The sequence below is a fragment of the Ptychodera flava genome, chromosome 1, assembly GCF_041260155.1.
Source record: "Ptychodera flava strain L36383 chromosome 1, AS_Pfla_20210202, whole genome shotgun sequence".
Lineage (NCBI taxonomy): Eukaryota > Metazoa > Hemichordata > Enteropneusta > Ptychoderidae > Ptychodera > Ptychodera flava.
This window is the reverse complement of record NC_091928.1, coordinates 55,164,263-55,187,952: the sequence shown is the minus strand read 5'-3', so window position 1 is coordinate 55,187,952 and position 23,690 is coordinate 55,164,263. Positions and strand designations below refer to the sequence as shown.

General features: G+C 36.6%; 3 protein-coding genes across 3 annotated transcripts in view; 2 read left to right on the top strand and 1 right to left on the bottom strand.

The window, feature by feature from the left end:
- Nucleotides 1-23,690, bottom strand: part of LOC139141401 (arylsulfatase B-like) — a 150,633-nt gene that overhangs the window by 117,809 nt on the left and 9,134 nt on the right. The gene's annotated exons all lie outside the window — the stretch shown is intronic.
- The window catches only part of LOC139141229 (uncharacterized), a 135,131-nt gene continuing 116,842 nt past the window's right edge, over nt 5,402-23,690 (top strand). Inside the window, exon 1 of the mRNA XM_070710857.1 lies at nt 5,402-5,721. The gene's annotated coding sequence lies outside the window, so the exon portion shown is untranslated. The remainder of the gene's footprint in view (nt 5,722-23,690) is intronic.
- The window catches only part of LOC139145786 (uncharacterized), a 35,954-nt gene continuing 20,087 nt past the window's right edge, over nt 7,824-23,690 (top strand). Inside the window, exons 1-2 of the mRNA XM_070717121.1 lie at nt 7,824-9,435; nt 16,449-16,922. Of these exons, the coding sequence (XP_070573222.1) occupies nt 7,824-9,435; nt 16,449-16,922 (2,086 nt within the window). The remainder of the gene's footprint in view (nt 9,436-16,448; nt 16,923-23,690) is intronic.

The window sequence follows — 23,690 nt, the reverse complement described above, 5'->3', positions numbered from 1 at the left end:
AATCAATCAGGGCTATATTATTTATGCGTGTTTATTTGATCTTCAAGGATCATTTCCTTGATCTCTTGCCTGTCATTGTCAGTTTCATATCTGATGAAATTTAGGTGAAACATTATTTTTGAAGAAGTACATTTTAGCATCTCGTTGCGTGAGAAGTCAACAAGATGTGACACCTGTAACGATATGCCAATCACTCAAACCCTGACTGTCAAACAAAGTATCACAACATAAAACAAGTCTGTGATGGTTGATCTTCTCATTCAAGCTATTTTCTAATACCGTACACAGAGGTGACAAAAATACCAGTATTTCTGGTGGCAAAGAGGGTATATATCTTGCAAAATATTCAGGGGGATCAGACATTGCAATTAATTATTATTAAAGTTTTGCAAATACCGGTACTTTGGTGATGACACAGAGGGTATTAAACTACATGTAACAGTGGGTGCCCTTTGTCAATGTAAATACGCCACAACTATAACATGTATAAAGATAATGTAGTTAATGAGCAACATTACTTTGTAGAGTGCCAGAATGGTTGAACAAAGCAGTGACAAAATGATTACAAGTTTAGACAATCTCAACTCTGTTTTATTGTTTATCATGTTCATATGTGTTTATAAACATCAGAAACAAACTGAAAAATGGTATGTGCCGTATTTCTCTTGAAAAACAATGGAATGAAACTGTAATTCTCCAGTTTCACAATGTACCAGTAGACAAATTCTTTAAAGACTAACTTTTAATCATACTTGCAGACTGGTAGTTTTTATAGGGCATGTATGAGGAAAGGTGTGTATGAAAATAGAAATATACACTATGAAATAACATTTTTGAAACCCTACTACCATGTAAAAATGTTGAGAATACTTTTCTTTGGAAGGCTTTCACTGACAGAAGTGGAGATTTATAATTTTCATGTACTGGTATGTCTTTTATGTTTCTTATAGCTACAGCAGGTCACATAACCTTTGAAGCCATAAAGGTTACAAGGGTAAAAAGACTTACATTGTAAGAATTCAGATGTTTCCATGCATCACATTGATATAAAGTATTTATATTTTAATTACAATCAACTTGGTTACAAAAATTAAAACAAGGTCATAGTCAAACAATAATTTGATACTCTACACAGCACCCAGAGGGACATTAATACCATATAGCTGTCTGAGTGAGTTATGCTCAAACGACCTAACTGTATGAAAACACTCTGGTAACTATAACAATTGAACTTTGTCCTCATTAGGTCAGTGAGCTGCCAGGTAATAAATTCCTAATCTGATTTCTAATCACGTGATGTAGGGTGTTGTGTTGATACATGTACAACAATCTAGCACTACCAGTCTGACTTCCCTGTGGCTTTTACAAAAATAGATCAAATTGTCAGGTGTGAATTTGAGGACCTGTTTGTGAGAGCACATGTAATTATCCAGAGACTTAGGTATGTTACACCTGTTACTTGTTATTTCCAAGTTTGTGGTTTGATTTAACTATCATGATTTCTGGCTCAATTCCAACAGGAATTCTGAATTCCTCTGGCCATTTAAATACTGAGGGGCAAACAGAGTCAGACTTTATTGCAACATGGATGTTACTAACATTCATGGTTTTGACGATCATGGTTTTGATGACTCTATCAAAGAACTGGATCAAAACTAAAAAAGGAAAGCACATTATGATTTGATAAATTTTTCAGCAATTTCCTCCCAGAGTAATGGCGAAGCTTCAGTACAAGGTCAGTCAGACGCTTTGACCTTAAATGACCTTTCTAAAACAACAAGAACAAGAGAGAAATGGATGTGGAAATGTGGAGTTAGTGTTGTAATGTGACAGACAAAATAGTAACGATCCTTTTCCTCTGATGGTTGTATCCATCAGAGCTCAATCATTAGAATGTGATCTTGAACTAACTGTGAACAAATCATCTTTAATAATTATTCATTTTACAAAATACATGAGAGATAGCTGTGATTCATAGTAATTGTTGCAAGCAGCAACAAGCCCAACTTGACTGATAAAAATTTCTCAACAAGCGACCTAGCGGCCGATATAGCTACGCTGTATTTATGTAGAGAATAACTATTTTTGACACATGTTGATGAAGATGGTGGAAATCTTTGATAGCTCAATGCAATGGCCAGAAAAAAGTGGCTAAAATAGCTGCAAAAATACACAATTGAAGATTTCATCATACTTTGAATATATCACATTGGATCATCCCTAAGAACATGTCAACAAAAGCTATCTGATGAGTAGTTTTTTGAGAATAAAATTTTCTGACCAAAAATGGCAACAATTGCCCCAAAAATAAAAATTGCAGATTTAATCATAATTTCAAAAAGACCAAATTTAGTTCATCTATAGAAACCTGTATACCAAATTTCAAAGCTGTTAGACCAGTACTTTTTGAGAAACACATTTTTTGACCAAAAATGGAAAAAAATGGCCCAGAAAATTCAAAATTGCAGATTTCATCGTAATTTCAATAAATATCATTTAGTTCATCTATAGAAACCTGTATACCAAATTTCCAAGCTATGAGTAGTTTTGGAAATACACATTTTTTGACAAAAATGGCAAAAATTGCCCCAAAATACAAAATTACAGATTTCATCAGAAATTCAATACATATTACTTAGCTCATCTGTAGAAACCGGCACACCAAATTTCAAAGCTACCAGACCAATACTTTTTGAGAAAATAACACATTTTTTGACCAAAAATGGCAAAAATTGCCCCAAAATTTAAAAAATTGCAGATTTTATCATAATTTCAATAAATATCATTAAGGTGATCTGTAGGAACCTGTATACTAAATTGCAAAGCTATCAGATGAGTAGTTGTGGAAATACACATTTTTTGACCAAAAATGGAAAAAATTGCCCCCAAAATACAAAATTGCAGATTTCATCATAATTTCAGTAAATACCATTTAGTTCATCTGTAGGAACCTGTATACCAAATTTCAAAGCTATCAGATGAGTAGTTTTGGAAATACACACTTTTTGACCAAAAATGGCAAAAATTGCCCCAAAAGTACGAAAGTACAGATTTCATCAGAAATTCAATATATATTACTTAGTTTATCTATAGAAACCTGTATACCAAAGTTTGAAGCTATCCGACCAGTTCTTTTTGAGAAAAACATTTTTTACCAAAAATGGCCAAAATTGCCTTTGAAAGTGCAAATTTGCATATTTCTCCACAATTTGAACAAATCTGAAAAAGATCATCCCTAGGGACATATGTACCAAATATCAAAGCTATCTGGCTGGTAGTTTTGAAGAAGAAGATTTTTCAAGATTTTTTTACCAAAAATGACAAAAATTGCCTTAAAAATACAGATATGCAAATTTCACCATTATTTGAACAAATCTGACTGAAGTCACCATAAGTAAATTGCATATCACATTTCAAAGCAATCGGACAAGCGGTTTCAGAAAAGACGATTTTTTTACCAAAAACACCAAAAAAAATGCCCCCAAAATACAAATATGCAAATTTCACCACAATTTGAACAAACTTAAGTGAGGTCACCCAAGTTAACTGCATATAAAATTTCAAAGCAATTGGAGAATTGGAGAAGGCAATTGTTGACGCACGACGGACAACGACGGAAAATCAACCAATTTGATAAGCTCTGCATCGCTGACAGCGTAGCTAAAAAGGTAAACCTGAGTGAAAATTCAGATGATGCAAAATCAATAGCATGGCATTTTGTTATTGGCCCTTGGGCCAGAGAAAAAATATTCTTCCATGGAATTTTTTTGGCAATGGAAGTGGCAAGCTAGCAGTAAGTTTCAAACTGTGGCTCTACACATTCCTTGAACAACATGTGATCTAGCACACAAAAGGCATATGCAGTTTCGATTTTGAAAATTTCTGAATTTCTGTTTGTACCACACATTCTATATATTGAAATGCTACTATGCAGTTTTTATATGCCTACTATAATAATGTCAGATTTTAATGCTGGTTGAGTTGCTGACCACTTGAAGTGAGTACAAAGTCTGAAGTGCACAAAGTCCTTACAGGCAGTCTTGGTGAGAAAACTTATTCATGTGTGACACAGTTGCTGTTGCACAATAAAAACAATATTGTACTGACAAAATTGTACACTTTATTACTCAGAAGTTATTATGATATGAAGGCATATTTACAATGAATAACTGAAAATAAACAATTACTACCATACATGAAACAAGTAACTTTGTCTTATTGCAAGTGCTCTATGTAGCTTACAACATTATTAAAATCAATTTTATTACAAAACTAATGGTTTCATGTTGTTTCAATGAAATATCTTAATGTAAACTTTGAATCAATCAGGGCTATATTTATTTGTGCGTGTTTATTTGATCTTCAAGGACCATTTCATTGATATCTTGCATGTCATTGTCAGTTTCATATCTGATGAAATTTAGGTGAAACATTATTTTTGAAGAAGTACATTTTAGCATCTTGTTGCTGGAGAAGTCAACATGATGTGACACCTGTAACTATATGCCAATCACTCAAACCCTGACTGTCAAACAAAGTATCACAACATAAAACAAGTCTGTGATGGTTGATCTTCTCATTCAAGCTATTTTCCAATACACAGAGGTGACAAAAATACCAGTATTTCTGGTGGCAAAGAGGGTATATGTCTTGCAAAATATTTAGGGAGATCAGACATTGAAATTATTATTATTAAAGTTTTGCAAATACCGGTACTTTGGTGATGACACAGAGGGTGTTAAACTACATGTAACATTGGGTGCCCTTTGTCATTGTAAATGCGCCACAACTATAACATGTATAAAGATAATGTAGTTGATGAACAACATTAATTTGTAGAGTGCCAGTATGGTTGAACAAAGCTGTGACAAAAGGATTACAAGTTTAGACAATCTTAACTCTCCATTTTATTGTTTATACTGTTCATGTGTGTTTATGAACATCAGAAACAAACTGAAAAATGGCATGTGCCATATTTCTATTGAAAAACAATGGAATGAAACTAATTCTCTGGTTTCAAAATGTAGACAAATTCTGTAGAGAAAAACTTTTAATCATACTTGGAGACTTAGATTTTACAAGGCATGTAATGGCAAGAGGAAAGGTCTGTATGAAAATGGTAAAATACACAAAATGACATTTTTGAAACCCTACAACCATGTAAAAATGTTGAGAATACTTTCTTTTGAAGGCTTTCAATGAGAGAAGCAGAGATTGATAATTTTCAATTAGGTCACTTTACCTTTGAAGCCATAATGGTTACAATGGTACAAAGACTTCCATAGTTAGAATACAGATGAACCCACAGCACATTGGTATAAAGTATTTATATATTAATTACAATGAACTTGGTTACAGAAGGTAAAACAAGGTCATAGTCAAACAATAATTTTGATACTCTCACACCTAAAGGAATATTAATGCCATATAGTTGTCTGACTGAGCCATGCTGAAACAACCCATGAAAACACACACTGGCAACTATAAAAACTGAACTTTGTCCTTATTTGTCCTCATCATGTCATTCTGCTGCCAGGTAATAAATTCCTAATCTGATTCCTAATCACGTGATGTAGGGTGTTGTGTTGATACATGTACAGTACAACAATCCAGCAGTACCAGCTGACTTTGTTGTGGCTTTTACTAATTTCAGATCAAATTTTCAGGTGTGAATTTGAGGACCTGTTGGTGAAAGTACAGATAATTATCCAGACACTTTAGGTATGTCACACTCATTTCTTGTTGTTCCAAGTTTGGGGTTTTATTTAACTATCATGGTTTCTGGCTCAATTCCAACAGGAAATATTGAATTCCTCCGCATGGCTATTCAAACAATCAAGGGCAAACTAAGTCTGACTTTACTGGAACATGGATGTTACTATCAATCACGATTTTGATTACTCTGTCAAAGAACAGGATCAAAACTGAAATAGGAAAGCAAAATTATAATTGGCCAATTTTTCAGCAGTTTAATGTCAGAGTAATGGCAAAGCTTAAGTACAAAGGTCAGTCAGATTCTATGACCTAAAATGACCTTTCTGAAACAACAAGATGAAGAAGTGAGAATTTAATGGATGTGGAAGTGGAGACTTAGTATGTAATGTGACAGACAAATTATTGAAACATCTCAGCAGGATAAACCAGGGTGAAAATGCAGATTAGGGTAAATCAATAGCAAGGCATTCCAGTATTGTCCCTTTGGCCAAAGACAGAATATTCTTCCTTAGATTTTGTGGCAAAGGCATTGAAGCAGCAAGCTAGCTATAATCACAACTTGTATTTGTGACTCTGCACATTTCTTGACAACATCATTGAACATGTGACCTCAGCACACAGTTTCCATATGGAAAAATTTCTGAATTTCTATTTGTACCACACATGCCATACATTTAAATGCAACTTTGCAGTTTGTATTCACCTAATCATGTCATATTTATTGGTTGATTAGCTGACCACTTGAAGTGAACACAAAGTCCTAAGTGCAGGTTTCAGCCACGCCATGGTTTGTGATCTGTTCAGTGGCTGTCATTGACATGAAAACATACCAGTATAACATGGCGAACGCGATTAATAAATTGTGAGGGATGTTTCTGGAAAAAACAACAATGAAAATTAGCTTTCGCTTTCTGGTCTTCAATAATTCACACGGAATATTCCTAAGGCTGAGCATTTGAAGTTATCAGTAATTTTAGTAATTTCAGTCATAAATTAAAATAATCAATGAAAAATAGACTTCAAAAAAATGAATGGTTTTGTCTTCAAATGCAGGCATATTAGATCATCATCATTTGTACTTATTTTAAAGAAATTGTCTGCACTAACATTTTTTGAAGCAGTTAAGAAATATCAGATAAGCAATTTCACATTTTGAAGCAGTTAAGTAATATCAGATAAGCAATTTCACATTTTGAAGCAGTTAAGTAATATCAGATAAGCAATTTCAGAGAAGAAATATTTTTTAAAGCAAAATAAATTGAGAAATTGTTCTTAAAAAATGTCCAAAATAACCTGCAATTGGGCTGACCTATTTCATCTATCTCTTAGCAAAGTCACATTTCAAGCCTATCAAACAAGTAGTTTCAGACAATAGGTTGATGACCATAATGGAGGAATAAATTCTAAAAGAAATACTACAAATATTGACTGTCTGGAGATGAAATGAGGTTTGCATAGGTCTCATTACTGATAATATTTGGCAGTCAGGTAATTTACCTTATCTACACTATTCATCAATGAATAATAGAGTAGATTAACACTTACTGTGGCCCACAGTGTTGACATGTTTCAGTTAGTTTTACTTTAGTAAAATGTTGGCCTTTTCTGTAAAGTGTTTACATTGTAAAATTGCAACATTAGCAAAGTGAGTTGTGTTAAAATGGCTTCCAAGACCAAGCTATGCAATAACTGTAATACTTATGTTATGTAAGCAATGTGTCACATATTATTATTAGATATACTGTGCCAATGCTGAAATGTGAGATTTCTTACATTTGAATTGAGGTGTGGACATTAACTGACTTTAAAATATAATCAAAACTTTGTTCGTCGACTATCAACTCTACAAACGATGATGCCAACATATTTTCTAAAGATCTTTTAAAATTTCCTTAACCTTTGAAGCTTATGGCCAACTGTTACTTTATTAGAGAGCATGCAACTTTCATTTCGATATTCAATACCACTCTATTGTAAAGCATTCAGTCAATTTTCAATTATTTCAGGAAAAGAAGCTGACAATGCAATCCGTACAAAGGGAAGGACTACCTGCAGCACTCTTTGTGACATCATGGAAGAGAAATTCATATGGCTCTATAAATTGGAAGATGATCAAAGATATCTGTGAACATACACTGAAGAAGAAGTCTGAGTTGTTAGCAATTTACTGCACTGTCCTTGATGTTGAACTGAGTGAAGAACAGAGGGAAGATGCAACACGATATGGAGTTACTTTGATTCCGGCAACAAGGCCAAAATGGTCCAAGCCAGATGAAGATCCACCTGTAATCATTTGGCTTCTCAATCATAACAATTACTATCCAGGACTGGCAAAGATTGAAGATGTCACACATGTGGTGGGGTTGTCTGCAAAGACACACAATGCTGCATCTGCAATATATGAAAGTCTCTTCCCTCAAGCCAAACTGTATCTGGTTACTTCTAAACCTGCAGCATTATTTGTTGGAGATTCCTGGAACAAAGATGAGCTGGGTCTGACAGGATTTCACAGAACTCTCGTCCAAGATTTCTGTGAAAGGAAGGCCAAGGCAGGAGAAGATCTGAAAGCCTACTCTACTGTACTTGATGTCAAAATCAGTGATGACCAGAAGATAGATGCTGATAACTGTGGTGTTACCTTGATTCCAGCACAAAGGAATGACAAAGCTGATCAAAGAGACAATACACCAAGGTTTGAATGGTTGCTGTATCATGAAATCTACTACCCAGACCTGAAAGAATTGGAAAATGTCCAATATGTAATCGGTTATGCTCCAAATACAGGACGTGCAGCAGCCAATATCAGAGCCGAATTCTTTACTGGAGCAAAGCTAGTTCTCATCAATCATGCTCGGCCGGAAAGTAACTGTCTTCAAGCCAAAGAGTATGGAGTGGCGGAATTTGAAGAAAAGATGCTGCAAATGGCAAGTAAAGCAGACGTCCTGTTCTCCATAGGGCCTTGGATCCATGAGTATTTTCAGAATAAATATGCAGCAGAAATTAATGGTAAAGACCTGTCTGTCATTCCACATGAAGAAATTCTTCCAAGACCAAATGAATGCTTCTTGCAGAAAACCCCCAAAGATAGACAAACTACACAGCATCATATTCTTACATGTGGTCAGATGGATACACAGGAGGCCATAGAAAGGTGTAAGAAAGTTTCAGTTTCAATTGGAACAGCAGCTGATCGTAGAAAAGAACACTACAAGAACCCCCCTGAGTGGAAGATACAAGGAGTTTCTAAACAAGCTGGGAAGGATGAGCAGAAGTCTTTAGCAGATGCATCACAAAGTCCATACATATATCCCACACTCCAGCCTGGACACTCAGTAAAATCCCTCCTAATATCTCTGCAACAGTCTCATCTTTGCCTTCCTTCAACATGCTATTGGGATTACAGCTTTTATGGTCTGGAAGCAATAGCTTTTGGTTTGCCTACTGCAGTCAATGAGAATTCTCACCTAGCTAACTTTGTCATGAAATATTTAGATCTGTGGGCTGATTACTGCATTGTCAGAACTGGTGAGGACAAACTATCAAGTAAAATAATACAACATTTAGCACAGATGCCTAAGTCTTTCAGGAAGGCAAAGGCTCTGAAAGTTGCTCTGAAAAACTGTGGACACATCACTGAAAGTTTTGCCAAATTTGCATCTCTATTGAAGGGATCAGGACAGAGAGAAAACCAAGATGGCTGTGGATATCAGGAGAATATTGGTAAATATGTAATTCAAAACAATAAGTATATCTTATTGATGAGATTGTAACACTTTAATAGAAAATCATTTCATCCTTTCTCTCTCTGCTAAAATAAAAGTTCACTAAACTTGACATTTCTTTATGATCCCAATCACTTCCTTAACGTAAAGGAAAGCAAGCTTATGTCACTTAGGAAGTCACAAGTGCAGGCATGAGAATTTCAGTTGAAGGCAAAAAACAAAAGAACAACCTATCATCACTGATAGTCCATGAGCCAGACCCCCAAAATTGGTCGATTGGTACCATTTGGGTGGGCAAATTCCCCCATACATTTTCTGAAAGCCCGAAATCTGAACTTTCTGAAAATCTTTGGTGGACATGTCTCAAAAGTAGCTTTCTGTCTCAAAAGTTGTTGTTATGGTAACCATACTAAAAATCTTAAAAGTTAAGAATACTATACAAAACTGACTATCTAGTGAACAGCAAAAGATATTTACATGATTTCATGACACATACTGGTACCTCACATTATGGCCTTTCAGTTGACCCCATGACCTTGAACATTCTGGGTCAAGGTCAATAGGTCATGCCCATAACATCTCAGAATTTCTGTAAAATCAAGCATTTTTCACAAATACTTTTCTGCTACGTTTACATAACATATAATAGAAACTCAAAAATTTGCTCAACAATAGCCCCAGATGTGTGCTCTTTGAAATTAATATGTTTTGTATCAGGGATGATGTCGTTAGTGAGTAATTACCAAGGCAACCATATGTGTGTTTTCAGTTATGCATGTAGCCTATGAGCCAGACCCCAAATTTTGTCAATTTGTTTCCATTTGACTCGAGTGGGGAACAAAGCCGCCTTTTAAACCTGAAAATCTGAATTTTGAGAAAATCTTCATTGGACAGTTTGCTGAATGCGCTTTCAGTGTAAATATTGTTGTCATGGAAACAGCATTCAAAAGCATTAAAATTAAGCATACTTTGTAAAATAGGTTATCAAATACACGACAAAAGATATTTGATTGATTTAAGAATGCATATCAATAGTTCGCATTGCTTCTTAATTGACCCCATGACCTTTAGATTTATAGGTCAAGGTCAATAGGCATTGCCTTCAGCAACTTAGAAATTGTTTAAGGTGGGATTGTTTTGCAAATAGCTTTGCAACATTTTTATCAAACCGAACAGTACAAACATGAAAACCTAGTCAGCTAGCTAATGCGATCTCTTTAAAATAACTAGTGTTTTTTTATCATATACCTTGTTGACAGGGCGGCAATCACCATAGCAACCATCAATGCATTTTCAGAAACAGTAATAGAGCGACATTGGACATACCTTTGCATGTATATTAATGGTTATAACATCATAACTTTTGTGTGCTAAGTACACAGCAATGTCAACTAAAGTCATATCGACAGTAAAAGAGGTCAAAAGGCAAATATACGTAAGTGTGTTTGATTGTTTAACAACAAAATTTGGCAAAGTTTTATGTTTTTGTTTTCATGATAGAAGTAACATGTTTACTTATCAAAAATGAGTATCTGTGTCGGACCAACGTAGTTAGTGGGAGATGATTATAAGCTTGTCAACAAGTAGACAAGTAGTCTGATCTCAAGAGATACCGATATACTATGACTTTTTTCCGGATTTCATGTTGAGCTACCCTGTATCTCCAGATAAATGCTTTTGGTTGTTATTTTCCATTGAGGCGGAGCTTAGGTCACATGGGAAAAGCTTTATAAGAGGCCTAGCAGCCGATAGACTTCTGCTGTTATGTATTGCTTAAAAATAAAAAGGGTCAGGTTTTGTTTGTAAATAAACTTTGTAATATTGATACATCTGCTTATGTTGATTTTAGGAACACTGAACAAGGACATCCTTGCAAATGCATGTATTACTATTATATACTAATGGGCTCTTGTTTTTCATCTCCACCGTAATATGCAAGTATTAGCAAAATTTGAAGAAACTGAAGTAATACCTAGGAACCTTTAAAGATAATTGTGAGAAAATTGTGCTTTTCAAACAAAAACGAAAAAAGGCCCAAAAATTTCAAGTATGAAACTTTTCTTCTCAACTTGAATAAACCTCACTCAGGTTGTCCCTAGGAACCCACATAACACATTTCAAAGTTGATAAAAAGGAAGAAATGCCCCAAAATACAAATATGTAAAGTTCACCATGATTTGAACAAATCTAACTGAACTCAGCCAAATGAGTTGCATACCAGTATTGAAAGCAATTAGACCAGCAGTTTCAGAGAATAAAACAATTGTTGATAGATGACGGATGACGACGGACAATCCACCTATCTGATATGCTCCACGTCACTGACAGCGGAAGTAAAAACTGCGTAACCACCTTAATTCCTGAAAAATGATCGCTGTGTCGTGAATATCTTGGTCCAGTTGGTTGCGCTGATTTAATGACTGTCGGTTTCAATGTGACACATGTTGCTACAGCGAGTAGAATTGCAACTTCAGTTCGCCTTTTTTGAATCTATCTATTCGCCTTTTGTTGAAAGTTTTGAATTTTGTCTAGGCATGTACAATACACATATCATGCGCATATAATATTCGAGTAATTAAGTAACAAAGAAATCATCAACATATAAAATAATTCAGCTTCATGCGATATTTCTTATACAACTGGAAAAGTGAGTCGTGTAATTTCTTATAAAACTGGAAAAGTGAGTTGTGTAAGTAATAAAATCAAACATCTTGAAATTAAACTTCACTAGTACTCCAAGGGAGTGATTCATTTGTTGTACATCCTATTGGTTTTGTGGTCATATACTCACTTATTTTTTCAGACATGGAAATTCACTTAACCTTTGGTGATTAAAATACAATTAGTCACCTCCTGAATAATCTTTAAACTAATATTTATTTCAATAAAGTAAAAAAGATTAAGTGGCATTTCTTTTTTCACGCAATATCATTGTCTCGATTTAGTTTGTGAAAAATTTTGTTAAATCTAACGTAAAGGATGTTTCAGAGGATGTTAATCAAAACAAGCGGGCGAAAAATGTGCAAACATTACGTCCACGTATCATTTAAGGTGCTATGGCTCACATCTTAATAAGCTCGGGGAACTCAACTTTTGGAAAAGTTTGTTCAAAGCAACTAAAATTCGCAAATTTGAAACTGTATTACATATTGTATAATCTAGACCGCGGAGAAAAAGTGTTCCCACAAGAAAACACTTAGTAGACTTGAATGTGAAAATTCAGTTCAATCTACTATTAAATGCAATATGAGTCTAGGGTGTCACAAAGGGATGCTACAAATGTAAATACTGGAGTCTATCAGAAAAAGATGTATAATTTGTGAAAGAACAAAATATGTAATGAAGGGGCTAAACACGAGAACCCCTACATCAAGCAGTAGACTTGAGGCCAAACATAAGTCTTTGGGAAAATGCTGTAGAAAAGATGATGGCTATAACGTCTAGGGGTTTTGTAGCAGCAGAAGCACACTGCCACCGCAGCTGCTATACAGTACCCGATAAAACTAACGCAACAAAAGGCAAGCCTCGGACAGGCCACAGGCTTGCCCCAGGCAAGCTCAGGCTCACATAGGCTTGCCTGGGTCTGCTACAAAAACCCTTGATTTTACAGAATGCACAGTCTGAGCTTGTGTTTGATAGCTGGCATACCTTTACCAACATTACCTTGTCGTGATTGGCGACAGCAGCTGGAAAATTTGTCGTACCTTATGCTTCGTTGTTATAATATTCGACAAATATTCGATATCATGGCTAATATGAACACATTTTGTAAGACTGAAGGACAGCCAGGGGCGTAAACAAGTGACAAGATGGAGTTCAGTTCAGATACAGCGCTGTGATGGAGATACTTGTAGAGTACAGTAATTTTTCCCCACATAAATGAAAATTGGTCAAGGAAAGAAAATTGGTCAAGGAAATAAGAGCCGATATCGTGCAACAAAATATTTGGAAAATGGAATTCCATTGTATGGTCGTAAATGTAAAGAGTCGTTCATTGCCGTCCACACGACGTTAGGTCGTTATCGTTCAGCTGTCAGTGAATTTGATTCTGCTGGAGCCATTCACGTCATTTCCAAACCCGTCGAATATGTTCCGACGAAGATTTGCCCAAGAAGAAAATATTTCCTTCCTTCACTATATATGTCGTTTTACGTTTCTGCCAAGTTTTCTTTTAAAAAGTACGCCGAAGTTTTCTTATTTTGTTCTTTTAAATGTATGGACAGGCATTATTTCTCAACTCAAAATAGTAATACCGGGTATATCCCAGGACAATAGTACAAAAAAACCCACCCTAGCTGTCTTTATTTTGGGAACATTACTAACGCTAGGGTTTTTTCCAGAATCTGAATAACAGAACTATTATTGTTCAGAGTTTTCCACTGACTTTTGACAGCAGGGCGTGACATCTGGCCACATTTTAGGTAACAGAAAAAATTGTATAGCCTGTCCATTTACCACTCAGACTTCCGTTAGGAGATGAAGCCATGCAAGTGGTTCTGAAAGTTTATTTTTAATTTACTAAACAACAGACATCAAAACAGGTCCAATAATCATTATCATTCAAGGTAACTAAGAAATTTACTAGGTCCAAGGGATATATCAAAAATGGTAAAAGCAATGGGGTAATCTTGAACCACGAAATACTTTTGGTACCACTTGTCCGGAATGGGTACGCGTACCCTGCCAGCTAGCTGCCCCATCAAAATTGACCCAAGGCGACAAATCTAATACAACGTTACCGGAAATTTGATAAATATCTGATAAACGTTACGTCGATGCGCAGTTAGTTTGTTCAAGCGTTTGGTTGACAGTTGATGTCTTGATATCGATGATATAATGCGTTGATATGCAGTCAGCAACAGGCTGCCCTGGTTAAATTGTCCACTGGTTCCGTAAAATTAGATTTTAAATGTCTAAACCTTCGCCAATTTCAAAATTAAGACTTTCTACAGCTGAGTAGCATACACACGCAGATCTAGATCGCTTAAATTTGATAATTTCCTCCTGATACATTTTCAGAAGCATTCCCTTGTCTTACTTGTTCGGCGTCGATTTTCATGATGAGCGTCCATTTTTGCTCACGTGTTTACACACGTGAGCATATGTCGCAGCGATGTCTGTCTGTCTGTCTGTCTGTCTGTCTGTTTGTCTGTCTGTTGGTCCGATATCTCAAAAACGGCTTATCAGATCAGAATCAAATCTGGTACATAGATTCAGTTAGCAAATGGCAAGAACTGATTAGTTTTTGGTGGGTGTGGCTTGCATACTTTTTGCTCATTGCATTTTGCCAGGGAAAAGGTAGAGGATCATAGAAAGTCAACATATAACTTGGTCGTTGGTCATTTGTGATTAGTAAGTTAACGATGAACGTTAATATGTTTGTTTTATTTAGTGCTATTTACTTTTGATCAAGCGGTTCAAAACAGTAGTTTTATTATTAGCTCTATCAGACAGATTTTATTTTGTTATCTATCGTTGAAATATTTACGGCTGATGTCCAGCAGCATTAAAAACTTATTTCTGACTGGTCTATTTCTTTGTTAGATCAGGTGCAGGCCACGCATATAAAGGTATAAGTACTGGGGCTCAGTACATTGTTCAAATTGTCACGTTAAAGTTCAGATGTCATGTCACTAATGATTCGTTCGAAAAAACATTAAAATGACACATTTTTGTTTACAGTAGTATGAAAATTCTGAAAATATACATTATTGGCCAATACGTATAGCTATAGCTAATAGCTGTAGGCTGTTAGCTAAATATAAGCTTGTTGATGTTGCTTATTATTGATAATTATGATGTTTAATACAAACTGGTACCATAAAATACTCTTTCCGTGTAAAAACATATACGTAACACCATAGAAATCACCATTTTATTCTATGTTTAACCTTGTTCTTTCATTGACCTTGACCTTGGTTTGAAAAGAGCATCAGACAATGTGGTCACATTTAATACCGGTAGAAGCCACAAGTATCGTTTATAAAAGACAAGAATGCATCTTTGCTGACAAGAGTGCACCTTGCTTGAAAATGTCAGAAAGTGCACAACAAAAGAGACACTATTTCTGTGCATAGTCACCTGAAATGTAAACTTTCCATGTTTTGAACTTTGACCTCATTTGGTTGTGTACACCTGACCTTGACTTTAAGGTAACATCTTGAGTGAAAGTTAGAATGTGTAACATATCCTATTTATGTTATCAATTTTGGTATGAACATTTTCATAAAGCAGGATATTCACTTTTGTATACAATTGTACTTACTAAATAATTCAGATGTCTGTTTCTATGGCAACGGTTTTCACCCATCACTAAGCTACAAAAACTTTTCAGAAAATTCAGAGTTTCAACTTTCAAAATATATAAAGTGTGAGATTGCCCTCTGCTTGCCCCAAATAGTACCAATTGACCATAATTGGGGCCTGGCCCATAGAATACATGTGTAACTGAAAACACACTGATGGTTGCCTTGGTAATTACTCACTACCAACAACATCCCTGATACATAACATTCTAATTTTCAAAGAGTACATATCTGTGGCTATGTCTGAACAAGTTTTTGAGTTTCTATCATATTTTATGTTAATGTAGCAGAAAAGTATTTATGAAAAATGCTCTATTTTATCGAAATTCTGAGATATTATGGGCATGAGCTGTTGACCTTGACCTAGAATGTTCAAGGTCATGGGGTCAATTGAAAGGCCATGATGTGAGGTACCCGTGTCTGTCTTGAAATCACTTAAATATCTTTTACCGTTCCCTAGAAAATCACTTCTATCTAAAATTATTAGCTTTTAAGATTGTAAGTATTGTTGCCATGACAACGACTTTTGAGACAGAAAGCTACTTCTGCGACCTGTCCACCAAAGATTTTCAGAAAGTTCAGATTTTGGGCTTTCAGAAAATGTATGGTGGAATTTGCCCACCCAAATGGTACCAATAACCTATCTGGCTCATGGACTATGACTTATATTACAAATATTTACACTGTCTTTATGATCTTACTCCAGATTTCTTGATTAAAGTAGCCTTGTATGAGGAGATACTTCAAAAACGTGTCAGAGAAATTGAAAAACAAACCCAAGCCCTCGATGCACAACTTAGACAGCTGCAAGAAAGGAAAAAGAATGAGGTGAAGGCTGCATGGAGAGAATGTGAACAAGGACTGAAACGCAGAGTGCGAGCTGTGCTGGCAGATGAAGACAGCTGCAATGAAGTAAAGAAAGTCTGGAAGAAGAAAGCTGGTCTGGCTCCAGATACTTTGGCAACAAAGTCTTTGGGCATCTCGCTGAAGATTTTAACACTCTATCACCTCTACAGAGTAAAGCAGACCTGTAGATCTAGAAGTCTGGCCGAAGCATTTGAACCACTGCTGATAACGGATGAAATGAGAGAGATTGCTGCCAAAGTTGGAATAACACTGCAGTTGAAAGCTACTTATGACACAGTGAAGTTTGAAGAAATTGAACTTTTCTTCATTAACCGTAAGTTCATTCTGAATTTTTCTCATAAATCATCACACACACCGTTTGGCAGAATGTGTCAGTTTCTTAATTAAGTTCATGTTATTGCTTCTAAACCTATCACAGTTAGGCTGTGTTCGCGCTGCCCATTCGCCACGTTTGCAAAATGCGAATGGAAATCAGCAGTGGCGAACAAAAATCGATCCTAATTCGCCACATTGGCGAAAGTGATTTTTGTTGAAAAAATTCCGCAAAATAAGCAAAAACGTGGGGTTTTTAAGTCTTTTGTTGATCTGCGCTTCTCTTTCGGCGATTCGCGAAAAAACTATATCTACTTCCGTATTGATCTCTCCGACGTACGCAATTGCAATCGAGCCAAGTCTCGCGAGAGATTTGACGGCAATTTGTATAGTGTAACAGCATGCACATAATGACTATCGCGAGAATTGAAAATGCAGGCAGACGCAATCGAGCCCTAGTCTCGCGATAAATTTGACGTCATTTTGTCTAGTGTACAGCAAGCAAAGCGAACACTCGCGAGAATTGAAACTTTTGCTACAGCAGACATACGCATTTTAATCGTGGTCACAACGTTCGGTGTTGAAATTTATTTGCATCGTGGTCTGGACGTTCCGTGTTGCGCATTTTAATCGAGGTCTTATTTTAATGGTGGTCGATTTGCATCGCGGTCCACATGGTCCCGTATTGATGTTCATAAAAATCGCCATCCCAGCGACGCATTCCGTGTTGTTGTTGATTTGCATCGCGGTCACGACGTTCCGTGTTGTTGTTCATGAGAGAGGTTACAATCTAATTACGTGTACGTCTGAAGGCACACAGTGGCGTACGCGTATCCATGGTCAGTTGTGATTTTTTTGGTTGATTTTGCCTTATTATTTTTTCAGAAACATACGAGATTCGTCTAAGTTTTAAGAAATAATTAATTTCTCTATGTGAGGACTATTCAAGCTCGTTGTATCCTCGCATTAAATTTACCGATTTTCTGTAGGCCTAATACAGTTATTTATGTGGTTTACGGAAATCTTTGTGACAGCTTCAGGTAGAAAGTTGAATTAGACAACATTTCATTTATGTCAGGAAATCACAGCACGTACGTCTTGTTCAGGTGAACTCTACGGAATTTTCTGATATCAAAGACGTTTGCTAATTTACTAGTACTTAACGAGATTTCCTGTCTAAATTCCCGCAAATTACCAAGAAAATCTAAAAATTACTACACGTAATTAAGACTACATGTAGGAGTGTCGTTTGATGACGTTCCGAACGTCTGTGCCACATTTACGAGACGTCTTGTATGACGTGACAAAGACGCTACGTGTACTGATGGAAAGTAATTCCGTGTAACCAAACTTCTATTTTAATCGCAGTCCGAACGTTCAGTGTTGCTGTCATGCTGTTGATTTGCATCGCGGTCCCAACCTTCCGTGTTGCAGTTCATTTTAATCGTGGTCTCAATGTTGCGTGCTGCTGTCGATTTGCATCGGGGTCCAGATTCAAGCAATTTTCAGAGTTAAAATGAAGACAACTGGATACAAGGTTGATGTGTTGATAGTTTATTCTTGTGCATGCAACCGACATTGGAGATTATAGCATTATAGAAAGCTTTGTTTTCGTAAAAATGTGTGGCTAATAGAATTTGTCTGTGGCTAATAAAATTTGAAACTATTCGCCACAGTGGCTAACAGCTTTCCAAACCCAGCGCTAACACAGGTTAGGTAGTCTTTTCATTAAAGCGCAGTGGTCGTCGCGCTGCGCATCCTCCTGAGGGGGGTCCCCCTCTGTTGTAAACAAATCCAAGAACGCCGCACATGTTACGGGTTGATTGTTATGTTTGCGATATTGCCGCTTGTTAAAATGGCGGCTGATCTGTCACAAGCATACCAACTAACCAAATGTAACACGCAATAAAAGGTAAATTAATCTAAGTTAAATATCTGCTGAATATTGAACAATAATTGCACGCTGGATTGAGATCACATTTGCTCATGATTTTCTTGAATCAGTTGCATGGGGCTCGGCTACTGTTATCGCTCGAGCCATAGAGCTAGACGTACGCATGTGTACGCATGTATACGCCCACTAGCAAGGACGAGAGCTTTCATTTCAAGAGGCCCGACAGGAGTACAAAGACAACAACCCAAACTACAGAAATCTACAGCTCGCAGAGCAATGCCCGCTGCAGCAAGAAGCATCTCTGCATCTGTTCCGTTCCGTGGTCTGTATGAACGTCCGTGTCAAACCGGGTATATGGCGCGCTACACTCGGCTGTGGAGAATCCAACTCAACTACAAAGTTTACCCCGTTTGGGGTGCAAACGAGAATTCCGAGTACAGGTATCAAGTCAAGCGAAGGACCTTTCATAGGTCTCCTTGTTATGTGGGGGTTATCTCACTTGAAAGAGGATTCAGACCTACCCGGCAATCAGGAGGTACAACAACGAAGTTTGCCCAGCACCGGTAGGCCTACACCAGCTAGCGGTTGGATCACTGCCATGACCGTGCACAGGACCGGGGCACAGGATCTCTCGATACGTCTATGCACGGTGTAGCCGTGCAATTTTCCTGCCAAATGCCGCGAAAACCCGCTCGTTTTGTCTATTGTTTCCTGTCATTTTACTATTTCTTACCACGTAATACTAGGAGAAGACATGGTGATCAACAGTTGGTTGTGGGCCAAGTCGTCGCGGACCGGTACGTTGTGGAACCGGATTCCCTATATCCGTGTACGTCGACGCGGTGACCGTCTCCCAAAATCATCTCCCGTGTCCTGCTCTGGCTTGCCGATCATGGCCTTGAGCGTAACTTTTGTGTTATAGGCATTGTGCTTGTTGCTCGTCTACATATATAGGCACTGTTGATCATTTTAGTTATGTATTTTCACTGTACTGTACATAGCATTGTGTACAACCAGCGTGAACGCGCGCGACCAAACCTTTTTGTTCACTGTGTCTGCGTGCAGTAAACTCAGCGACATAATGTGCTGAGTGTAGTGTCCCAATGTTCGTAGCTCCACACGAGTTTATAGATAGAAATACACCACTGAAGTTCGTTTCCGATCTTAATATTTTACCATTGCATGATGTTGAGTCTTACAAAGGCCTTAACAAAGTGGGGGACTGCTCCCATCTGACTCCTATTGAAGTTGAGAAGACTTATTATGTTTACAAAAATTTATGTTTATCAACAAAAAAATCACGCACGCGCAGCGCGACGACCACTGCGCTTTAATGATAAATCACAGCTCACAGAGTAAAGTCATCTCTTCAAAGTATTATGTACCTAAAAAGTAAAAGACTTAAGTTATTGCTCAAATTTACGTCAATAAAACTTCCAGCCATTCTTTGCCAAACTGACAATAAAAATCAGGGGTCAGCATGCAAAATTTAGTACTGGTGTCACAAATTACACAACATTTAATGGTCGTTCTAATTCAAAATGGCCAGCATCAAAGTTGTGACTCAATGAGGAAAAATAAATTTTTTGATTTTTAAAAAACAAAGACTGAGAATTTTCTGCACCAAGCGCTTCAAAATGAGCCACTAAGAGCTGCATTCTACGTTTGATAGGACTTACTGCCAATAATAGCTTGGGAATATTACATAGGATATTTAACTCAGAAAATGCAATTCTAAAACCTTGGGGAACAGTATTTTTGCTGTTCTTCAATTCTTTCATGGTAATGCAAAACCTTGTACCATAGAACTGACATTGATATATCAAGCAATGATAAATTTGGTCATCTTAAAATTGTCATTTGCATGCTTCTGACAACTCAAAAAACATACAGGTTACAATGTACTCAGTTACAAAATAGAACTGCTTGCATCCCATAACTTATTTTGACATTGCCACTGAATGAACATCTACATGTTACTTGTTGCTTGAGTTTGGACCGTCATTATCTGTGGGAAATAAAACATAGGGCCAAAGTCCCTGAAGCTACTATAGACATGGATACAAAATTAAGTATTTCCTGACTGTATGAAATTATCTCACTAAGGTCATCCTACGGACAAGTAAACTAAATATTAAAGCTGTCTGACCAGCGGTTTTGAAAGAACAAGCAACTCAACAGTTGACAGAGCTCTGTTGAGTTATGTAGAGAATAACCTTTTGTGACACATGTATTGATGAAGAAGGTGGATATCTTTGATTAACATTGTGAGTTCTGTTTAATAAGTTGAGACTGTACATACTCAGAGAAAGCACACTGAAGAGACAAAGGTTTGAAACTTAAGAAGTTCAAGGTCATCAAAAGCATTATAAGGAATCATGTTACACTTTCATTGCACTGTTTACACAGATTGCATAATTGCTATAAATAGCACATGAGGAATCTTTATACAGCCCAGCTTTACCATAAAACCCTATCACTTTGACCACTCTTTTAATTGACCACTCTATTTTTTTCCTCAAAAAGTAATTTTATTTTATCCTTACCAAGTCAACCATAAATGGAAATTAGAACTTTCTCTATCTCTATCTCTATTGACTATTTTGAGCAATTTCTTTTAGATAACATACAGGGCACAATAAATGACGGTTCAGAATATGTCAAAGTTGGGATTCAGGAAAGTTGCCTTTACATGTTTTAATCCTCCAAGATGGTAAGCATTTCACTATGAACTGTCAAAAAAGTTGAACTTTCTGATAATTCTACACTAAAATTATTTTGGCTTTGATGATTTCCTAATTAATTCAATTATTTAAAATCATATTAATTATTTTTTTTCTGGGTGAATTGATAGGGTTTATACAGTACAAGAATTACATACAATGTAAGTCAAATTTTGACCAAAAATGACAAAAAATTCCTTAAAAATACAGATTTGCATATTTCATCACAATTTGAACAAGTCTTAAGTTGGGTTACCCCTAGGGACCTGTATACCAAATAACAAAGCTGTCTGACCAGCGGTTATGAAGAAGAAGATTTTTTACCAAAAACACCTTTTTTGGCATTAATTTGCCTATTTTCAACAATATCAAAAAATTAAAAAAAACTTTCTCAAAATCGTATTTTTCATCTACACAACAAATATCAAATCAGTAAGTACTGTGGTTCTCAAGATATTTGAGTGGACGGACGCCTCACAAACGGACATACATACATACACACATACATACATACATACATACATACATACATACAGACTGACGACGGACGCCGGACGGATACCCATCCCAATAGCTTCTATAGACTATAGTCTATAGTAGCTAAAAAGTAAATACTGTTACATTACACCCCATACAGATTAATGCATAACACGAAGTTACTATTAAACCAAATATGAAAATAAAAGGTGACCAGAATATACTCCTATGTTTCAGTACATGCAGTGAGCAAATTTGTCCATAAATTGATAGTAATCTGCTTGGACAATATGCCAAAATCTTTTTATAAAAATCTAAAAAAATTGTGCAGCCATGCCTGGGACAAAAACAATATTTGAAAACTTTTGCTTAAATATGCTCAGTACCAATCATATGACATGAAACTGCAGCATTTCTTTCAATCAAAATATACTTTATTATCAGACATATCTGTATCAAGTATTTCATAAAACTGTTTGTGGTCAACATAATTTGATATACAACTTCATAAAGAGATAACATGGTATCTAGAAAATAGCCATCATCTCACAAGAGACTGCTTAATGTCATGTGCTATTGTAATGTCTTTGCATAGTATGTACAGAGTTAGCTGTGGGTCCATAGCTGTGGTGTTTTCAGACGGGATTCATGCCTTTTACGGGCTGGTTTTGACTTTTACGATTTTAACCCCGCCACCACAGCTATGGGATATTCCATAGACTAGCGTCCAAATCCGCCGCAAGCACCCTTTGCGCAAGTTTGCTCGACGATATTTCGAAAAATTTTCCATCCAAATTACAAATTGCCAACACTCATCGACAGCTTGGTTATTAGGGACTCACCAGACCAGAAATCCGCTCAAAATTCACTGAAATATCGCCTTTTTTCTAAGTTTGCGCGACATGACTACACGTAGACCGCCATTTTGCTAGCGTAAAACTGTTGGTCGAGGATCCCTGCAGTACGTCACTACAGTGACGTAGGGCCGTGACCTCTCAACTTCTAAACACAAACTGAGAGATTCATCGTGTGATATCGATGACCATCGTTCGTCTTATGGACATTCCCAGTCTCACAAAACTGAACCAAACTTTTACTTGGGGGAAAAAAGTTCAGTCCTAGGATCTATAATTATTCGTGGCGCGCCGCGCGGATGCTGGCCTTAAGTTAGTTTGTGTTCAGAAGTTGAGAGGTCACGGCCCTACGTCACTGTAGTGACGTACTGCAGGGATCCTCGACCAACAGTTTTACGCTAGCAAAATGGCGGTCTACGTGTAGTCATGTCGCGCAAACTTAGAAAAAAGGCGATATTTCAGTGAATTTTGAGCGGATTTCTGGTCTGGTGAGTCCCTAATAACCAAGCTGTCGATGAGTGTTGGCAATTTGTAATTTGGATGGAAAATTTTTCGAAATATCGTCGAGCAAACTTGCGCAAAGGGTGCTTGCGGCGGATTTGGACGCTAGTCTATGGAATATCCCATAGCTGTGGTGGCGGGGTTAAAAATCGGAAAAGTCAAAACCGGCCCGTAAAAGGCAGGAATCCCGTCTGAAAACACCACAGCTATGGACCCACAGCTAGTACAGAGTTTAATCAACTTTCTTATGGTCATTCCAGATAAATCTCTCTTTTTATAGACTTTAATTGTTAAAATATACAAAACACTTCCTGGTCTGA